The following is a 17617-nucleotide window of genomic DNA, read 5'->3' as shown; positions in this document are numbered from 1 at the left end:
GTACTGATCGAAAAAAAAAAAAAAGATCCAACAACACTGTGTTTAACTAGAAACACGAAGAGTGGGCATTTAGTTAACAACAGACGAGAACAGTTCGTCTTCGAGCTAAGTTAGCGGAACTGAATCTGCAAGGTGGGGGGGGGGAAGAACTAGTCGAGACTAGACTGGGCTTTCTTAAACGCACGACGGGACGAGGAGGTCAGCAGCTAAACTACACGTGTCGATAAAGAACACTTAATTTGGTGCGTTTATTTTTCCGCGTCGCTCCAAAACGGTTAAAACCACGGCGATTTTAAGCCCCGAGCTTTCGGGTCGAAAACTCCCGCAGAGAAAATGGCCAACGGTCCGCCGTCGCCTGTTGGGACATCGCGGACGTTGACTTAACGGCTGAACTGATTTTGTTTGCAAGCACATGTCGAAAATTAAAAAAAAAAAAAAAAAAAGTTTATAAATTTTGGGTCCGCGGTTGACCTTTCGTCAACGAGACGAACTTATTTACCTTGCGCAGAGACGGCAGCTTGCGATTTAACGAGCAGCTGAGGTGTTCGGATGTTACCTGAGGGGTTGTTGTTTTTTTTACGTAGATGACCGAACTGCCGACGATCTTCTTCTCGACTCGTTCAAAGTCACGTTCACGCCGAGAAGTTCACAGGGACGCCGCCTGTTAACGAGGGATGTTTACTGTATATTTAGCACTTTTATACTATTAAAAAAATATATATATATTTATTATTTTATCTAATAAACACTGAGCTAACTAATTAATATCTTCTTCGGTGACCAACCAGTGGATCTTGTAAAGAAAAAAAAACAGACTGAGGTTGTTTTTTTTTGTTTGTTTGTTTTAATATGTTGCTTTTACGTGTTGTCGGAAATTATAGCTTTTAAAAATTTGTCACATCACGTTACAGCAGGGGTGTCAAACATACGGCCCGCGGGCCGGATCCGGCCCGCCAACGGGTCCAGCTCGGCCCGCCGGATGACTTTGCTAAGTGTGAAAATTACAGAAAGACATAAATTGCATTTCTATGAGAAAATGGAGGTTTATGAGTACAAACGTTTTATTATTTATTTTTTTTTTAATCGATCCAGTAATTGCTTCAAAAACAGCGTAAATGGGCTGATGTCTGAGTTTTTGGTCTTTATGTTTCTAGTTTATTGTAGAAAGACCTTAAAATAGGGTTTATCATCCAAAAACCTTCACCAATGATTTAAACAAAGAGAAATATTGTCGTTATGTATGCGTTATTATGCTATGATTTTACTGGTCTGGCCCACTTGAGATCAAAGTGGGCAGTATGTGGCCCCTTAACTAAAGTGAGTTTGACACCCCTGCGTTACAGGGTAAGCCACTATGCAATTCCCCCGGTTGATTGCTTGTATTCAGACAATTTTTTTTTTTTTTTTTTGTATGACAAGCTTTCTGTAGAACAGAAGAGAAATTTGAACAAAGAATAAAGTCAGGCTCAAAAACAATTCACTTTTTTTTTTTGCATATTAAAGTCAAAGTTTTTTTTTTACTGATACATTTTGGATATCTCTTTTCATTGCTCCATATGTGAGAAAATACTGCCATCAGCCATACAAAAAAGAGAGAATTTTCACCATGTTTTTAGGAATAAAATGTTATAGCTTTATGTCAGGCTTTGAATTTTACAATACATAAAGAGACCATTTTCTCAAACTGAGAAATCTCTACTTATGTTATACAAACACCAAACCTTCCAGTTATATTCCCAACTATATTGTGATATAGATTTTACAGAGGGGTTTATTCAAATATTGTTAATCGTTTGATTTTATAACATTTTATAGATGCCACCTTTTGGTAAGTTTAGGGAAAATCCACAAAGACATATAGAGAAGAAGCTACAATAGTACAATAGAAATGTAGTAGTTTAAACTTCACTTAAATTACTTTTACAGCAGATGCTTTCGATCTGGCTATTCAGTGAGCGAAGGGGCACGAACTGACATTTGACCAAGAGTGAAAAGAAGTTACATTTTCAGGACAACCTATTAAACCCCTCAAACTGCCACCCTGAGTTGATAACACGTGTCCTGGGAAGTGATCACAGCTACATTACATTTTGTCTGTCAGATGTAAGTGTTTCCCCCCCCCCCCCCCCGGAGATGTTGAAGTAGATTACAGTGAAAAATAACATCACACGCAAAGCAGAATAATTTAAAACAATCCAGCTTTCCTTCTGCAACACGGAGAGATGCATTTTAACACCTCATCATTCAGTTTGGATTCCAGTTCATATTTTTTGATAAAACAGTGGATGTGCTTTTTTTTTTTTTCTTTTTTTTTTAACAGTCTTCTGCTGGTGTGACGGTGATCTCTGGTAGTGACTGTGACACTGTTTGATGGAGCTGCATTTGAGATGCCATGACCCACGCCCGCACCACTGTGTCTGACTGGGGAGCTGGGCATGTTGACAAAGATGAAGATGAGGAGAGGTGGTGCTTTCTGAGCAGGATCAAATGAGGGTTTCTCACTAAGGTGTAAAGCATCGCCCAGCGCCTTTTGGCCCGGCTGTTCACAGGGAATTCTGGAAAAAATTAAAATGATGAGGAAACAAAAGCAGGAGAAAGATTAGATAGAGGACAGGTGAAAGCAGTACTTGTAGATGACAGAGGTACAAACACACACACACTGACCTGATGGAGTGTTGTTGAATGTGGAGTACGCAGATGTATCGCGTTTCTCCAGCGTGTTGGAGACCAGCATCTGGCAGAAACACACCATGACTGGGTTGTTGTGATAATGGTCGGCAAAGATCATCCCAATCCATGTGTTGTAGCCTGGAACATGCAGGAAATACTATTAGATCCACAGATGAGCAGGAGTGCTGCTTTACAATATTGATGTAATTCCAATTAATAATAATAATACAAACTTTATTTGTATAGCACCTTTTATACTAGAAATGCAATTCAAATGGCTTTACAGCAAGAAAATGTCATGCAGTGATTCACATAAAACAGAAATAAAGGAAAATATTTACGTTAAAATTCAATTTAAAAATAAAAAAATTGCATAATAACAGATCAAATTGCCTAACAAATCAGATTTATACACTGTTCACATGCCACTATAAACATGACAATAAAGCTACTACCTGCTGGCTTATATAAATTGTCTCTGGCAGGTCTCTATAAGAAAATATTACTTAATTTAAATAATGTAACCTTTTTTTTTAATTGTTTAGATATTATTGCTGAGGAGGACATGATGACAAAGCAAGTGAAATGCTGCCGCCTCCTGGTAGCCCTGGATAATTGACTATGACTCAAACAAACAGGAAGGAAAAAGTTGTTTACGACCACTAAAGAATATAATTTTAAAAAAAGAAGAAGAAATATAGTTTTGGCTTTGATCTTTTGTGGTTTTTAAATTTCATTAAAAAAAAAAAAACATTTTATTTTATTTTTCGGTTGAATTTACCGGCATCCATGGTTTCATATCCCCTCTGCATAATGGTTCGGTCGATGCGGGACACCAGCCATGTGCCTACCATGATGCTTAAAAGCAGCCGCACTATGCAGTTGCTGATCCCCATCACCACGTTGTAGAAGAAGAAGAAGTAGTTGAAGCAGTGGAACGCCTTCCTGAAGAGGACCAGGAGAGGACATTGTGATTATAAGTTACTGTTCTTTGAATCACTTACTCTATTTACATCTGACAAAAGGGCATTAGGGGGATTGTCACGAATACCCGTTCTTTTGGGGTTTAGGATTGATCAGATGTCTCGTCGATGGTAATGGATAAGAAAAGTGCAGACATTTTTTTTTTTAGCACAGTTCTACTTTATATTGTACATCTGCCGGTTCCACAAAGTCACTGAAGCACCTTTAAACTACTGAGCATGTGAGGAAGTTCCTGTTTTATGGCCTCAGAAATGATGACTTTACAACAAATGATGAAATGATATATGTGTTTTGACTTTTTACAACCACCATTTCCCGTTTCGACAGTTAAAGTTCACCGATATACAGGATGTTGGTTTTCATTGTGACATTTCACAATGCTGAGATAACCTCACCTGTTGTTGAGAGCCAGAGGTTTCTGTTTATCTGTGGGAGACATTTTGTCCTGAAGGAAGAAGACCTGAACCAGAATCACCTGCACAATAACCAGGCTGATCACCAGACCGATGGTCAGGCTGAGACACAAGAGCAAAGTGAAAATCACTATTTATCCATCCCTTCATGTAGTAGCCACAATCACACATAAAAAGCAGCCTTACACTATGATTCCCAGGTTGGCAAGCATGCTCAGTACCTTTCCATGCTGTACAGGAAGAACAAACAAATAGACCAACAGCATAGCAAACAGAAAGTGGACAAAATGGACAATCAGGTAACCTAAAAAAGAAACAACAACAAAAAAACATTTACATGATATAAATAAGGATCCTGAAACAATATAGTGCTGCAGGGGTTGATTCTAATAAACTACCTGTTTCATATGTCAGGTCAATTTGTTGCATATTTTTCATTATTTTCATGGCAAAGCAGTCAAATAAATGAATAACCCTTTAAATGTACTTGGTCAGGGGTAATTAATACTGCTAAGAAAAATACATTTTAGGCCTGTTAGGAATGTAAGATGTCCTTATAAGGTCAACTGTTGTTTCTGTTTTAACATTTACACAGTACATATCAGCTGTTCATGTGTTCAGAGGAGGATAATGTTTACCCCACAGTGTAAAAGCAATCTGCCATCCAGAGTATCTTGCAATAGAAGCCTGCAAAAATGAGTGAGAAAAGGTGTTTGGTCATTTTTAAAGTTTCTTGGTTGAAAGTGTGCGTGAACAGCAGAGCAATAAGTAGCAACGACAGGCACTCAGAAACACACTCTAACACAGCAGCAATATATTGTACATATCTGAAACATTGAAATCACGCGTCAAATCACGCATCAAATCACACATTGTTGACACTTGCACATGTCGGCGTTTGGCGGAGACTGTTTCAGCTTTGCGTATGTTGTATTTTCGCGTAACTAGTCACCATATGGTTTAGAATATGTGTCCCATATTTTCAAGCATTTCACACACTGACACGCGTCATGAACACGAGCCGGTGGCATGAGGATTATCAGCCTTCAGCGCCAAATTACCCTGAAACATCTGCTATGTTTTATGTGTGTATGTTTGTGTGTGTGTGTGTGTGTGTGTGTGTGTGTGTGTGTGTGTGTGTGTGTGTGTGTGTGTGTGTGTGTGTGTGTGTGTGTGTGTGTGTGTGTGTGTGTGTGTGTTTCACTTACTACACTGGTAGCAGAGTTGGGGTTGTGGAACTTCTCAGGAAGAAAGCCTTTCTGTCCTTTCCACAGTCTCTTCAAGTGTTTCCTGAGGTGACAGTATGATATCTGACTGGTTACAGTGCAGCCAAATGTGAGTCAAGTCAGTTTATCTACTGTATATGACAACATTCAACCAAAACATACGTTGACCAAAGTGCCGCACAAAGTCTGACAAGTTAAAACACAGCAATAATAACAAAATAACAACAAATTAGAGGCAAAAATGAAAAGAAATTCAAAACAGCATGAAGCCAAAATCACAACCGAAGGTACATACGACTCGTTATTCATGTAAAAAGTCTAGAAATCTAGAAATAGCAGCAAAAATAGATATGCAAAATGCACATTTGCTTCTGTGCTCACTGGTAGGAAAACTCCATCTTTACTTCCCATAAACTAAATCAAAATTATTTGTATTTTAGTATTCTTATTTTTGTTTTAGGTCTCTTACCTGTAACATGCCAGGATGTGGAAGATGTAGGTGACAGAGTTCAGACTGGCAAAGATGGTGGTGGCTAACCAAGACTCTGTCATGAAGAAAAAAACCAATCAAAGCTAATCTTTACTTTATATCGGTATAAATATCGGGCCTAATTCAGATCCACCTTTCTCATAAAAAGAAACATTGACCACACAGATAATAAAGTCTGGTAGACTCACTCCTGGCCACGTCGATGAATTCCTCCAGCTGTGGTATCATGGCTCCCATAGCTTCAGTCTGGTTACAAGAGGTAACCAGATATTTCAGAGTATTCTTCCACTTCTCTACTTCATCGAAAGCAACATTACTGAGACTGTAGTCGGCCAGTGTCATCTAGACAAATGGTACAAAGACAAATAAATACAGCAGCACCAAAAAGAGTAACACTTACGAAACAAAGTGAAGGGATTACTTTTTTTTTTTGTAAATGTGTGTGTGTGTGTGTGTGTGTGTGTGTGTGTGTGTGTGTGTGTACCGTATATAGGCCTATAAGGGATATGATGGCAGTGCCGATTATCCTGCTAGGAAACTTGAAGTAGGGGTCCCACTCGTACAGTCGGCTCTGGAGCCAGCTGAGCTGCTTCCTGCACCACAGACAGGCAGGTCAATGCTTCCATGAGTATGTGTTGTTCTCTTTTTAATGCCGGTATAATACTGCAGCTGCAAGACATTTCTCTTTGAGGGTCAGGAGCAGCTGCAGTGTCATTGTTAAGACAAATTTAGAACATGAAACTCTGAAGCTCAGGACGTCGAATCATTTCGAAGGCCGACTCTCAAACACTCAAAACGACACGACTGGTGTGTTCAAGTGCTGCTGGTCTTGAACACACCAGACCGTTTTACAATCAGTCTGCACTGAACTTCATCAACACACAACTGTATTGGTAAATAGATATGATGTCACTTTGATGGATTATCACTGTCAAATCTTATAAATAAAAAATTGAGGAAATGAATTGAGTATTACGTTATCTGGTCGTACAAGAATAAGCTTTTGATAGCCGCACAGGTGCATGTGTACCAGCGTGTGTCTCTACCCGTGTTCAGGTGTTTTCCTCAGCAGTCTCTGAACGTGCTGCAGCTGGTGGTACTCAATCAGCTCCTCAAGGTCCTGCCAGCAGATTCAACATGTTTATTCTCATACAAAGGCTATTATTTATAAAACACTTTCATATAATCACTTTAAATCCAGCGGTGAGTTTCCAATCTATCATTGAAAAATCTAGGATTTCTTTGTTAGGATAACATCCAACATCACATAACTTGGTGTGCAGGATGTTCACAGCAAAAAGACAATACAAAAATATATTGAGAATAAATTGAAGCAAAAAAAAAAAAGAAGAAAAAAGTAGAATAAAAGCAACAAACAACATACGTCATATACATTCATCTATATGTGTGATGTAAAGTGTTTTGTGTAGCTTTTCTCTCCCCGATATCGCCAAATTTTAAGCAGGTATTCTGACCTCTCGTTCCATTTGCAGATGTATTCGAACAGCTTTAACCAGAATGTAAATGAATCGTCCCAAGAGGAAGATGAGGGAGAGGATGCAGGGCCACTGGATGATTACCTTCTGGTATTTACCCAAAACCTTTCAAATCATAAACACAGAGTCGGTCGTTACTTTGTTCTTCACAATATCTAAACAGTCAGAGACAACTTCACAACTCAATGTCCTTCAGTCTGATTTATTTCGGTGAAGGATGCTGGGTGCTCGGGAGGAAAGCACATGGCAACAGGCACGTTACGATGGGTTTCAATACTCACCTACCTTACCATTGGGACAGGTGAACGTATCCCAGACTGTAACGACGATCCTGCAAACAAGCACAGAGATGCGTCATGTAGGTTCATTCACATTTCCTATCAGCATTTTGGAAGTAAAGTCACCATGATATCAGTGTTGTTATAGTTGTTTTTTTTTGTGTGCATGTTTTTACAAACACGCACAGGTGTAAATAAATAAATAGATAAATAGATAAGTAAATGTTTACCAGGCCACAGAGTAAAGTATTCCCAGCGAGGCCCCTGCCATCCTGAACGGTGTGGACAGACAGGCGAAGAACGGGAAGTACACCAGGCCCACTTCTAAAGCTCCAACCAGGTACACTATAGCTGAGGATCACAGTCAGAGAACACGGCGTCAGACAACTCATTAATGTGTTGCTTGTGTGTGGGGAAAAGATGTTACCGGATAATAAGGTACCTGTGGCCCAGGGCGGGACACTGAAGAGGAGGTAACGCTCAGAGAAGAGCAGCAGGACGCTGCTCGACACGGCACCAAACGCAAAGCCATAGGACCAACGATTACTGAGGGTGCCCATCGTATCCAACGGCCTGCAATGATAATGAAAAATTGATAGACTCGGAAAAATCCGTGTGGATGATTTAGTAGCGTGGTGAATATCACAGAGAAGGAACCTCGGAGGGATCTTAAAAAGAGGAAGCCGATTGTTGCACATTCTTACTGATTTAACATTTTTATAGGAGAGAGTTAAAGTTATGATATCAGCACTGGTAATATTGTCAAGATGTTCTCTTTTTATTGACAGCGTTCTTGCTGCTGTTGACTTACACCACAATAGCAAAACGCCCCCTCAGGAAGGGCAGTCTGTGGTCGATACCCAGCTTCTGGGCTCTTTTCTGGAGGAATGACAGCACGCCTGCAATCAACACCTGGACCACAAGATGACAGCACATGAACAAATGAAACAACAACAACAAAAAACCCTGATGATTTGTTTGGATTTTGGCAAGTGTGTGCAATCAACTGACATACTTTATGTTTACATGTTGGAGAGCGGTCTAATATTTTATCCCCACATGTTGCTGTATCTGCTCATTCACTGTTGCTGTAGCAGTGAATGTACTTCACGCATATAGTTTATAGTAATAGCGCCCCAAATTACAGTTTTCAAAATGACCAATAAAATAACTGAAGACTTCTCTCAATCAGACTGAATATCATCTGAACATGATGATCCTCCCGGTGATGAATTGTTGTTTCAGACTTATTGCTTCACTCGTCGGTGTCTTTAATGTTACGGCTGATCGGTATATTTAGTAAATGCAGTAATTTGTCATTCTCGGACGCAAATTTGTGAATTGTGGGTGCTAAAAAAGCTCTTGACTGGTGAACATTAAACACGCAGTTCTTACAGTTTTAAAACAAACGCATGTGGTGTTGCCAGCTACTACAGACATATTTTCTGGAAATCATAGTGGATCTAATTATTGTTATCTTTTCCTTTGTTCATAGAGCAGGGTTGAATGAATAGAGAACTCACTGCTGGTATGAGTGACAGATGCAGAAAGAAGTCCATAGAGACTCCATTTTGACAGTCCTGAACTGTGGAGTCGCTGGAGAAGGTGTGGGAAGAAAAACATTATGTAACATGATGCAGTCTAATTGATATGAAGTGAAAGGACACGCAGCAGAACAGCATGGGGGGGGGGGGGACAACCTGAGGACAAATGAAAGAGGTGGACTGTATGGAGAACATGATAGCAAAGACAGTGACCTGAGACAGCACAGATTAATGTATTAATTAATTAATTAATTAATTAATTAATTAATTAATTAATAACCTGCACAGCATGAAGCAGGAGTCCTAAACTGTACATGACATGAGCAAGAGTAAAGAGCGGCACAGTGACGCTTTAAACAGTCACACAAAGTATTTCAAGTCTGTACTCACTTATATTCCACCTGGTTTCTTATCATCGTTCGTCAGTCAGTTCATCAAAGCGGAGAAAAGCTCGGTTTCTGCTCCACTACAGACAAAGGAAACGACTGGAGGTTGGTTCCACTTCACTGTTTCCTGGTTCAAAACATGTGACTCACAAATCTGACCTTTGACCTCAGGTATCAACACTCTATCGCCACTGTTTTTTTTTTTATGTCCCCTGTGTGTGTGTGTGTGTGTGTGTGTGTGTGTGTGTGTGTGTGTGTGTGTGTGTCTTCTCTCTCTCTCTGTGTTCACACACTCTTTCTCTCTGAAATCATATTGACCGCTGTGTTACTCAGTAGAAGAAGAGTAAACAGTGAGCTCAGTCGCTGAGATAACCGGACGATCGTTCACCTTCTGCCTTCACTTTACAAAGGGAGGTCACTCCAGATCCCATTACCTAAATGATTAAATCACACTTTCCTTCATCTTATTTTCCCCTCAGATATCAGATTCAGTGCAAATTTTTTTTATATAATCCTCAATGTGCATGATCCAGATAATTATTCATTTTGATTATTCATTCGGTGCAATCTTGACTTCTTGGATAATAAAAGAAAATATCACAAGGATTCTGCTGCTTTAAATTTATTACTCATGACAATGACAAACACTCAGGGCAGGCGATAGTCCAGAAGTCATTTGAGAGATTTTTTTTTTTCATGATGATCGGATCCTGATTGGCCTCCTTGCCGGTGACATCAGCAGCTGTGCCGGTCAGCAGCTCTCCTCCTTGACAATCAAGATGTCCGTCCTGGTTTCTCTAAAGAGAGAATGATGACACGACGTGGCTGTGATTCATCCTGTCAGCAGTGATTCAGCTCAACTTTGCATCAGTAGGTGAAAATGAGGCCAGTCACAAGATTCTTCTGGGTAATCAGACCTCATAGTGACGTTCATTCATCATCTCTGAATGTCTGGAAGTGTGAGTGGGCTGGAGATGAAGTGATAGAAGCCATGAATTCACTCCGTATAAGGCCTAAAATAAACTAGGAATGACAGGGATAGATCAACAGCACAGAGACAAAGCTCTCTTTTAAAAGAGCAGTTTCACTCTTCAAAAAAGTTTCAGGAAGAGCGACCCACCCGACAGAAGAAATGCTTAGTCGACTAAAAGCCGTCCATCATTAGATTTAATGGACAAACCTGTCAAGTTTTCATGACTGCTAAAAAGTAATAATTCACCAGCCACCAGAACAATCATTTTCTAGCGCTGACAAATTTGATTATTTCCTGTGAAGATGAATGAAAGGCTTCCCAGTCGATTGAATCAGATGCCAGAGTGTTTAAATCCTTTCACCAGCAGAGGGCAGCTCCAGCACTTCATCCTCCCTGAAGTCAATTTAGGTGATGTTGAACTAAAGTGTGAGTGTGGAGCAGCTGTGTGTACTCACTGGCTCTGGACGCACAAGGTGCACTCGTTGGCATATGTGTTTCCGTCGCTGCCGCACACAGGAGCAAGGTTCAAGGGGCACGCCACAATCTCCCCCATGTCAGGACAGGAAGCCTGCCGGAAAATTAAACAGCAGAATATTATATTCTACTGTAATACAAGCTTCAATTAAAAAGTCTTCTAAATATAGAAGTACGATTTGTAAATTAGAGGTCATTCTACATGAATTGTATTATTATTATTATTATTATTCCCTCTTACACCTGCAAACAGCACTGCACTAAAACCCTTTCCTAGACAGGCTCAAACGTTTCTATTAAAAGATCCATGTCACCTTTCTCATGAGTCCAGACTTCTCCTCGGCAGCTTTACAAGAAGCAGACAACAATTAAAATCAGGAGTAAGTACATACGCAACCCAAATCATAAAGACAAATATCACCGCTTTACGAAACTAACTGCACTAATTCAAATGACATGAAGTCATGCTGGGAATTATTCCCCCGATATTTATTATCTACTATTGCTCACAGATAGAAATATAGGTGGATGAGTGTCTATTATGTATAGTCTCATGACAATTTTTTTTTACACGTTTATGTCAGAATATATTACACTGAAAAGTGCCTTTAAAATATGCATCAAAGGTTTTTTTCAAAAATGTTATTTCTAAAATGAATTCCAATCATTTAATTTAGATCACCGCTGAGATCTGTTTTCACTTTGACATTTGATTTTTTTTTCTCGTGTTCATTTTAAAAGATAAGAATCTGCATTAAATCACTTTTTAATTCAAAGTTTTAAAACGATGAAAAACGTTCAATATGTCGTTTCAAACTAAGCCCTCGACACAGCAGTCACTCCATCGACTTAAAAGTTTATTCCATAACAAACCTCAGATGACAGCAGCTGAAAATACTTTTAAAAAAAAAGTGATATTTTATAAAAGAACATTTTGTCTTTTGTTACCTGCGGCCACACAGATGAGCAGAAGTCCCAGAAAAACAACTCTCCCCGTCATGATGTCGGTGGATGAATAACCCTGAGCCTGTTTGCATGGGCAGTGTAATTGTGTGTGAGTGTGTGTGTGAGTGTGTGTGTGGGTGTGTGTGTGTGTGTGTGTGTGAGCATGGGAACACAGCAGATGAAAATGGACACACAAACGCATGCAAAGTCTAGAAACTTATAGTCATCAGCACACATTTTAACACACACACACACACACACACACACACACACACACACACACACACACACACACACACACACACACACACACACACACACACACACACACACACACACACACACACAGAATAAACACATCTTTTGTTTAGTCAGAAGCTACAAACTTCCATGTGACGCGCCCACATTATTATTATTATTTTTTTTTTTATATGTCGCACACAACTAATTCAAAAATAATTCAATCTGGAGTCTTTTCTTTCAAAACGTATGAATTTTTTATTAATGTAAAGAGTAACTATACACAATGAATAACAGACTGAAACAGCTGTAATACTTAAAAATGTAAACAAATGATAATATTGAGCACGAGAGGAGAAAAATCACCACCTTGGTCCTGCATTTCTCTCTTCACCTCACTGCCGTCGTAATCAAACAAGCCTTCGTTCTCCACTTTGAGTTTTGAACAAAGTTTTTCTGATTCGTGTCTGTTTCCAGTGCAGACATTTTGTTTTGACATGTTTCCTTTGCCCAAACCAAATCCCTCCCTCTATGTAGTTGAAACCAGAGATTACAAAGTTGCTCAATTTTTTCTTTAACTGAGAAGTTTGGTGGGACAAGGATCAGAGCCTCGGTGGTGGTGGCAGAGAACCTTAAGTTCCCGGGCAGTTGTTAGAGATAACAGAAACCACTTCCAATATTATTATCACTTGTAATGACGGTCTGTCCTCAATTTAAACCCTCAATATGATCATTTTTGGACTATAAAGTGTTACAAGCACAAATCTAATTGCAACAATCCTTCGCGTTGAGTCTGGCTTTAAAACAATTCTGGGCGAATATCTCAACCTCGCATCTGAAACTCGAGTCTCCGGCAGCACACGTAGCTTCAACGTGACAGTTTACGGATGTGAGCGAACACAAAGATTAGAATTTGGCAACATCACGAGAGGATAGAAAGAACTTTCAGTCGAAAGTAAGACTGAATGAAAGAGCTCACATCGGACATGTGTGCTTTTCTTGTTTCAAGCTGCTGACAATGAGAAGAGGAGGACATCTGTGACTGAGCAGATGGATAAAGAACTGAAATCGAACTGAAACGTTTGCCTCCTCCAGATTATGCTGGTTGATCGAAGACAACATGGTCAGCTCCATTTGGCACAGATACTGGTTGTTCACTCCACTGGTAACATTTTTTTTTTTTTGTGTAGTTTTTTTTTTTTTTTTTTTTAAATCACTCGACGTCACAAATTTGCTACTGTACATAATATCCACATCGGTACGGGCTCAGGTCTGGAACGCTGCCCTCGCACGTCGATAAAAGCTTTTCCGTCCGATTCGTTCGATCATATTTTGATTTCTTTTGTACAACATATTTCGACTCCACCCAACAGTAAAGAATTCCGTCCTCTTCAGTCTTCACGCACATCCGGCGGCATGCTTTGCACACACACACACACACACACACGCGCACGTCAAAGTGCTGGTAGTCCAGGTGTGTGGCCCATTTGAGAAGCATGCAGTAAATACATAAACCAGTCCAAATTCCCCACCAACCTGGAGCCCTCCTGTGTCCGCTCCGATTCACCTTCAGTTCCACTTCCAGAGGGCAGGTTGAGTAAAAAAAAAACAAGCCAGTATAGCCGACTGCACATCTCGTACAGACATCAAGGAACCACAATATTTTTTGTCTTTATGTTTTTGACAGTAAAGGACACCATTTAAACAGTCAAGTTTCTTCACACACACACAAAAAAAAACATGTTTTTTTGTTGTTGTTGTTGTTGTGCTTTGATGAATGTTGGGTTTCTGTCTTTTACATTCCTTGGCAGCCTACATACATTGTTGTTTTGAGTTTTAATGGAGTGCTGAAATTTCTCTCCACCAGTATAGGCACTGTGCTGGACAATGTCAAAAACACCAATAGCAACAAATAGAAAAGACGACTTGGTTAGCAGTCTTGATTGTTATCCAAACAAAGAAAACAAAACTCTGTAGAGATTATGTTTGTCCAGAAGAATTAAATTATCTTTAGAAATCTCATTAGTATAAATTGTGATGATTTGTGACTGAAACTGGATTGGAAATGTTTCTTTTAAACCATCGTTTGCTTTACAAAATAACTGCGCTTGGTAACGAAGAGAAATTGAGAGAGAAATTGACCCTGAATAAAAAAAGTAGTCAGTCGGTTGTTAAATAGCTGGCAGTGAATGATCCCAATTGGTTGTTTTGTTTGATTCCTTCGACAGAGTAGCATTTACACAGTCCCACTGACTACTGGTAACTACTTTGAGGAACGGGGATGTAAAAACCAGAGACTTTTCGTCCCGTCATCCCCTTTGTGTCGTCGTTGAGTGTGTAGCCGGGCTACCTGCTTTCCAGTCAAACACAGCATTTAAATCCCGGTGTCGCGTCGCTTCAAGTGTTCTGAGTCTTTTCTCCACCTAGTGAAGGAGAAGCACCAGTCTCCAACCCTCACGGAACTATCTGTCTTAAATATATTTATATATGTTTCTTGCATTGATTTGCATTGAGTTTTCATTGTTTCAGTGTCTGTCACGATACCTGCAGTCTCTGCCTTTTCACGAGGCTGTGCGCTGAAGTGCAGGTCCACTGAGAAATGATAATTAAAAAAGACTAAAAAAATAGAAATAATAAAAATAAAAAAAAGTCTCCCCCCCGCCTCCCCGACGAATTAGTGGTCCATGTTGTCGGGGTTGTTTGGGAGGGTGGTTGAAGCACATAATATGCAACGGCCACTGATGGTATGTTGTAGAATCAGACACAGCTCTCCCTGCTCTTGCTGTCTGTGAGGAAAGAGTTTAGCTGGGTAATGTCCACCACAATGGCGTCCCGCTTGCTCAGATGGATATCTTTCAAATGGTCCTCGTCACTTTGGTCCTTGGCGAAATTTACAAACACCTGCAGGGCGGAGAGGAAGGGGAAAAACAACAAGTTACGGCTTTTCCTGCGTTGGAGTCGCGGGCTAGTTCTGATCGGCTCACTGTGGCGCGCGGCTTCTTACTTGGTCTAACGTGGTCTGAGAGACAGAGTAGTCCTCTATGCTCAGCGTCTCCTTGTTCTTGGAGAGCAGGGAGAAGATGCGGGCGAGGGAGGTGAGGGACGAGGAGAGCTGGTACTGCAGCATGTTGCGGTGCTTCTCCTTCAGCGTGCTCCCCGGCAGCTCCCGCTCAATGAACTCCATCACCGGCCGGAGGTCTGGGTCCGGCCCCGCCACCCGCAGGATGATGGTGTAGCCGTCACCAAACCTGAGAGAAATGTGCAAAAATAGGAGTGTATTCATGTATAAAGATAACTTTTACCTTCTTGTTTTTGTTCAGATCCTGATTTTCTTCACTACAATCTTTGTTGCAGCTGCCAGAAATACTTCAACCGCTGCATGTCAGAGTACAAATCTGGTGTTTATTACTGGAAATATTGATATGCATGCAATTATCGCTGCTTCACATGGAAGTGTTTCAGATTATTGTTACTGTGAGACAATAAGCCAACGCTGAAATCCAGTCTCATCATTTGAAAATAAAGAGGTCTTGGTTTGCGCGTTGCCAGGTGTTGTGCTGTGTGTGTTTACCTGTTTTTGAGGTGTTGCACGCTGCCCAGGCAGCGGAACCTGCCGTTAACCATGATGGCCATCCGCGTGCAAAGTGCTTCACACTCCTCCATGCTGTAAAAATGATGAGGTAAATGTAAACGATTAACGGGGATGTGAACATGTCCAAATCTGTATCTGTTATGTCCATGATCTCCCGTCTCACCTGTGAGAGGTCAGGACTACGGATCGTCCCTCCTTGATGATGCTCAGGATGGTGTTCCACAGGGCCCGACGTGCTTTAGGGTCCATGCCTGTTGTAGGTTCATCCTGTAAACGGGTAACAACAGACACTCAGCTGCTGCTTAATACCATTAAGATACACACCACTGTGTACAGGAACTCGAACCTTCTGCCATGTTCCATGCAATAGTTTTTCTTACTGACCAGAAACACGACAGGCGGTCCTCCTATGAGAGCAATGGCCGTAGACAGCTTCCTCATGTTCCCTCCGCTGTAGCTGCCCGCTGACTTGTCCACATATTTGACCAAACCCAGTTTCCGGATGCCCCACTCTGCCACCTAGTGGACGTGATAAGAGTTTTCACGAGTGTTAACCATCTGTTTTTTTCTTTTCTCTTTTAGACATAACGATTAAAGGATTAAGGAGTTTGTTTAAAAGACTAATGCTGCTGACCTCACAGACTTCCTTCTCAGGGACTCCTCTCAGGATGGCGTAAAACTCGAGGTGCTCTCTGCCGGTCAGGAGGTCGTTGATGGCATCGAACTGAGGACAGTAGCCCATGTTCTGATGCACCTCATCGATCTCTGTAGTTACGCTGGAGTGAGAGAAAACACATAAAGAAGACCTTATTAGTTTTATAGAAAGAAAAACGATATATCCTAAACATAATTTATTGTTACATGTTTTCTTACAAATCAAATTTCCATTGCAAATTAAATAGATTAGAATAAATGAATGTGTTGCGATATGATCTCTTACCTCTTGCCGGCTAAGTAGGCTTCCCCACTGGTGACCACAGAGTCTCCCGTCAGCATTTTGAAGGTGCTGGTTTTTCCTGCTCCGTTCACCCCCAGCAAACCAAAACACTGCAGGAAAAAAGAAGGAAACGTTCACATCTTGTAATAAAAACAATTCAAACAACACACATATTCCACTGTGTATCTGCATTCTTTATGAATGGAGTTGTGTGGCGGGTGTTAGCAGGCAGTCTGTCTGTACCTCTCCAGGAGGGATGCCAACACACAGCCGGTCCACTGCCGGCTTCTGTTTCCGCTTGTAAATCTTGGTGAGCTGCCGGAGCTCCAGGATGTCTGACTGTCCTCCTCCGTTCAGGATCCTTTGACGCTCTCTGGCCACGTCCTCGTCTTCCTCTCCGATAGGCTTCAGGTGACTGGAGGATGACCTGGAAGATCACAGCGAGGAGACGTTACATTTAGGACAGACTTGAAGGAGGTTTAAAATTGAATCCAAGAGGGAATTCGAATCTCATTTGAGTGAAGAAGTCCTATTCGATAACGAGGCCTTATCGCACGTGTACGTAACCAGTTTCACCCACCTGGCCTTCAAGCAGAAGCGGTACTGAATGAGGACGGTGATACAGAAGAAGACAACACCCTCTACGGCCATGGCAAACAGGTTCTTTCCCACCATGTCCCAGGCCAGAGGAGAGCGGAAACGGTTTTCACCTACAACGGAAAAGACATTTCAGCACTTTGACAAAGCTTCTTCTGTCTGCCTGGTCAAAAACCAATAAAAATACATCTATGGCAGGTGACACCAAAAGTTTACTGGACTCACCGAATCTCTCCAAAGCGTCAGCCATGGCCTGATTCTTCACCATGTCAATCAGTCCTCGGCCCAGGCAGAAGTGAGGGAAGATGAGGAAGACGTTCTTCAAGATGTCGTTGATGCCACCGATCTCCTGAAAGAGGGTCGAACATTCAG

General features: G+C 41.0%; 3 protein-coding genes across 6 annotated transcripts in view; all 3 read right to left on the bottom strand.

Annotated features, from left to right (window-relative positions):
* Positions 1-2188: 2188 nt before the first annotated feature.
* stra6l (STRA6-like) lies at positions 2189-9614 on the bottom strand. The gene is made up of 18 exons (XM_069714038.1): positions 9492-9614; positions 9081-9153; positions 8369-8469; positions 8000-8130; positions 7788-7908; positions 7565-7610; positions 7259-7384; positions 6830-6903; positions 6268-6376; positions 5972-6125; positions 5763-5838; positions 5276-5357; positions 4706-4754; positions 4254-4371; positions 4050-4169; positions 3452-3615; positions 2665-2808; positions 2189-2555 (listed from the first exon to the last, which is right to left on the bottom strand). Exons 1-18 carry the CDS (start codon positions 9515-9517, stop codon positions 2314-2316), a joined length of 1956 nt encoding a protein of 651 aa, XP_069570139.1. The 5' UTR covers positions 9518-9614; the 3' UTR covers positions 2189-2313.
* A 479-nt stretch (positions 9615-10093) lies between these two features.
* Positions 10094-11974, bottom strand: spink4 (serine peptidase inhibitor, Kazal type 4). The gene is made up of 4 exons (XM_069714080.1): positions 11883-11974; positions 11249-11280; positions 10916-11028; positions 10094-10284 (listed from the first exon to the last, which is right to left on the bottom strand). Exons 1-4 carry the CDS (start codon positions 11932-11934, stop codon positions 10239-10241), a joined length of 243 nt encoding a protein of 80 aa, XP_069570181.1. The 5' UTR covers positions 11935-11974; the 3' UTR covers positions 10094-10238.
* A 378-nt stretch (positions 11975-12352) lies between these two features.
* LOC138629990 (phospholipid-transporting ATPase ABCA1-like) overlaps positions 12353-17617 on the bottom strand; it is a 37283-nt gene continuing 32018 nt past the window's right edge. For all 4 annotated transcript variants that reach the window (XM_069714055.1, XM_069714059.1, XM_069714058.1 and 1 more), the window contains exons 40-49: positions 17471-17594; positions 17229-17358; positions 16892-17075; positions 16652-16758; positions 16346-16487; positions 16096-16230; positions 15875-15978; positions 15691-15783; positions 15124-15367; positions 12353-15020 (exon numbers count right to left, since the gene is read on the bottom strand). In XM_069714055.1, the coding sequence (XP_069570156.1) occupies positions 14877-15020; positions 15124-15367; positions 15691-15783; positions 15875-15978; positions 16096-16230; positions 16346-16487; positions 16652-16758; positions 16892-17075; positions 17229-17358; positions 17471-17594 (1407 nt within the window). In that variant the 3' untranslated portion in view covers positions 12353-14876. The remainder of the gene's footprint in view (positions 15021-15123; positions 15368-15690; positions 15784-15874; positions 15979-16095; positions 16231-16345; positions 16488-16651; positions 16759-16891; positions 17076-17228; positions 17359-17470; positions 17595-17617) is intronic.

The sequence above is a fragment of the Brachyistius frenatus genome, unplaced genomic scaffold, assembly GCF_029030835.1.
Source record: "Brachyistius frenatus isolate BFR_SWC_R1_liver_20210118 unplaced genomic scaffold, ASM2903083v1 Contig_125, whole genome shotgun sequence".
NCBI classification, from domain to species: domain Eukaryota; kingdom Metazoa; phylum Chordata; class Actinopteri; family Embiotocidae; genus Brachyistius; species Brachyistius frenatus.
Note: the sequence above shows the minus strand (reverse complement) of the source record. Positions and strands in the feature narration are given on the sequence as shown.

Bases quoted from the DNA above. Each gene is read 5' to 3' on its own strand.
- stra6l (XM_069714038.1), bottom strand. From the start codon at position 9,517: ATGATAAGAAACCAGGTGGAATATAA. The intron at 5,839-5,971 runs GTGAGTCTACCA...TCTTCATGACAG, and splicing joins ATTCATCGACGTGGCCAGGA to AGTCTTGGTTAGCCACCACC. The intron at 4,755-5,275 runs GTAAGTGAAACA...TCATTTTTGCAG, and splicing joins CCAACTCTGCTACCAGTGTA to GCTTCTATTGCAAGATACTC.
- spink4 (XM_069714080.1), bottom strand. From the start codon at position 11,934: ATGACGGGGAGAGTTGTTTTTCTGGGACTTCTGCTCATCTGTGTGGCC. The intron at 11,281-11,882 runs GTAACAAAAGAC...CTTCTTGTAAAG, and splicing joins GCTCATCTGTGTGGCCGCAG to CTGCCGAGGAGAAGTCTGGA. The intron at 10,285-10,915 runs GTGAGTACACAC...TTCTCTCTTTAG, and splicing joins ACCTTGTGCGTCCAGAGCCA to AGAAACCAGGACGGACATCT.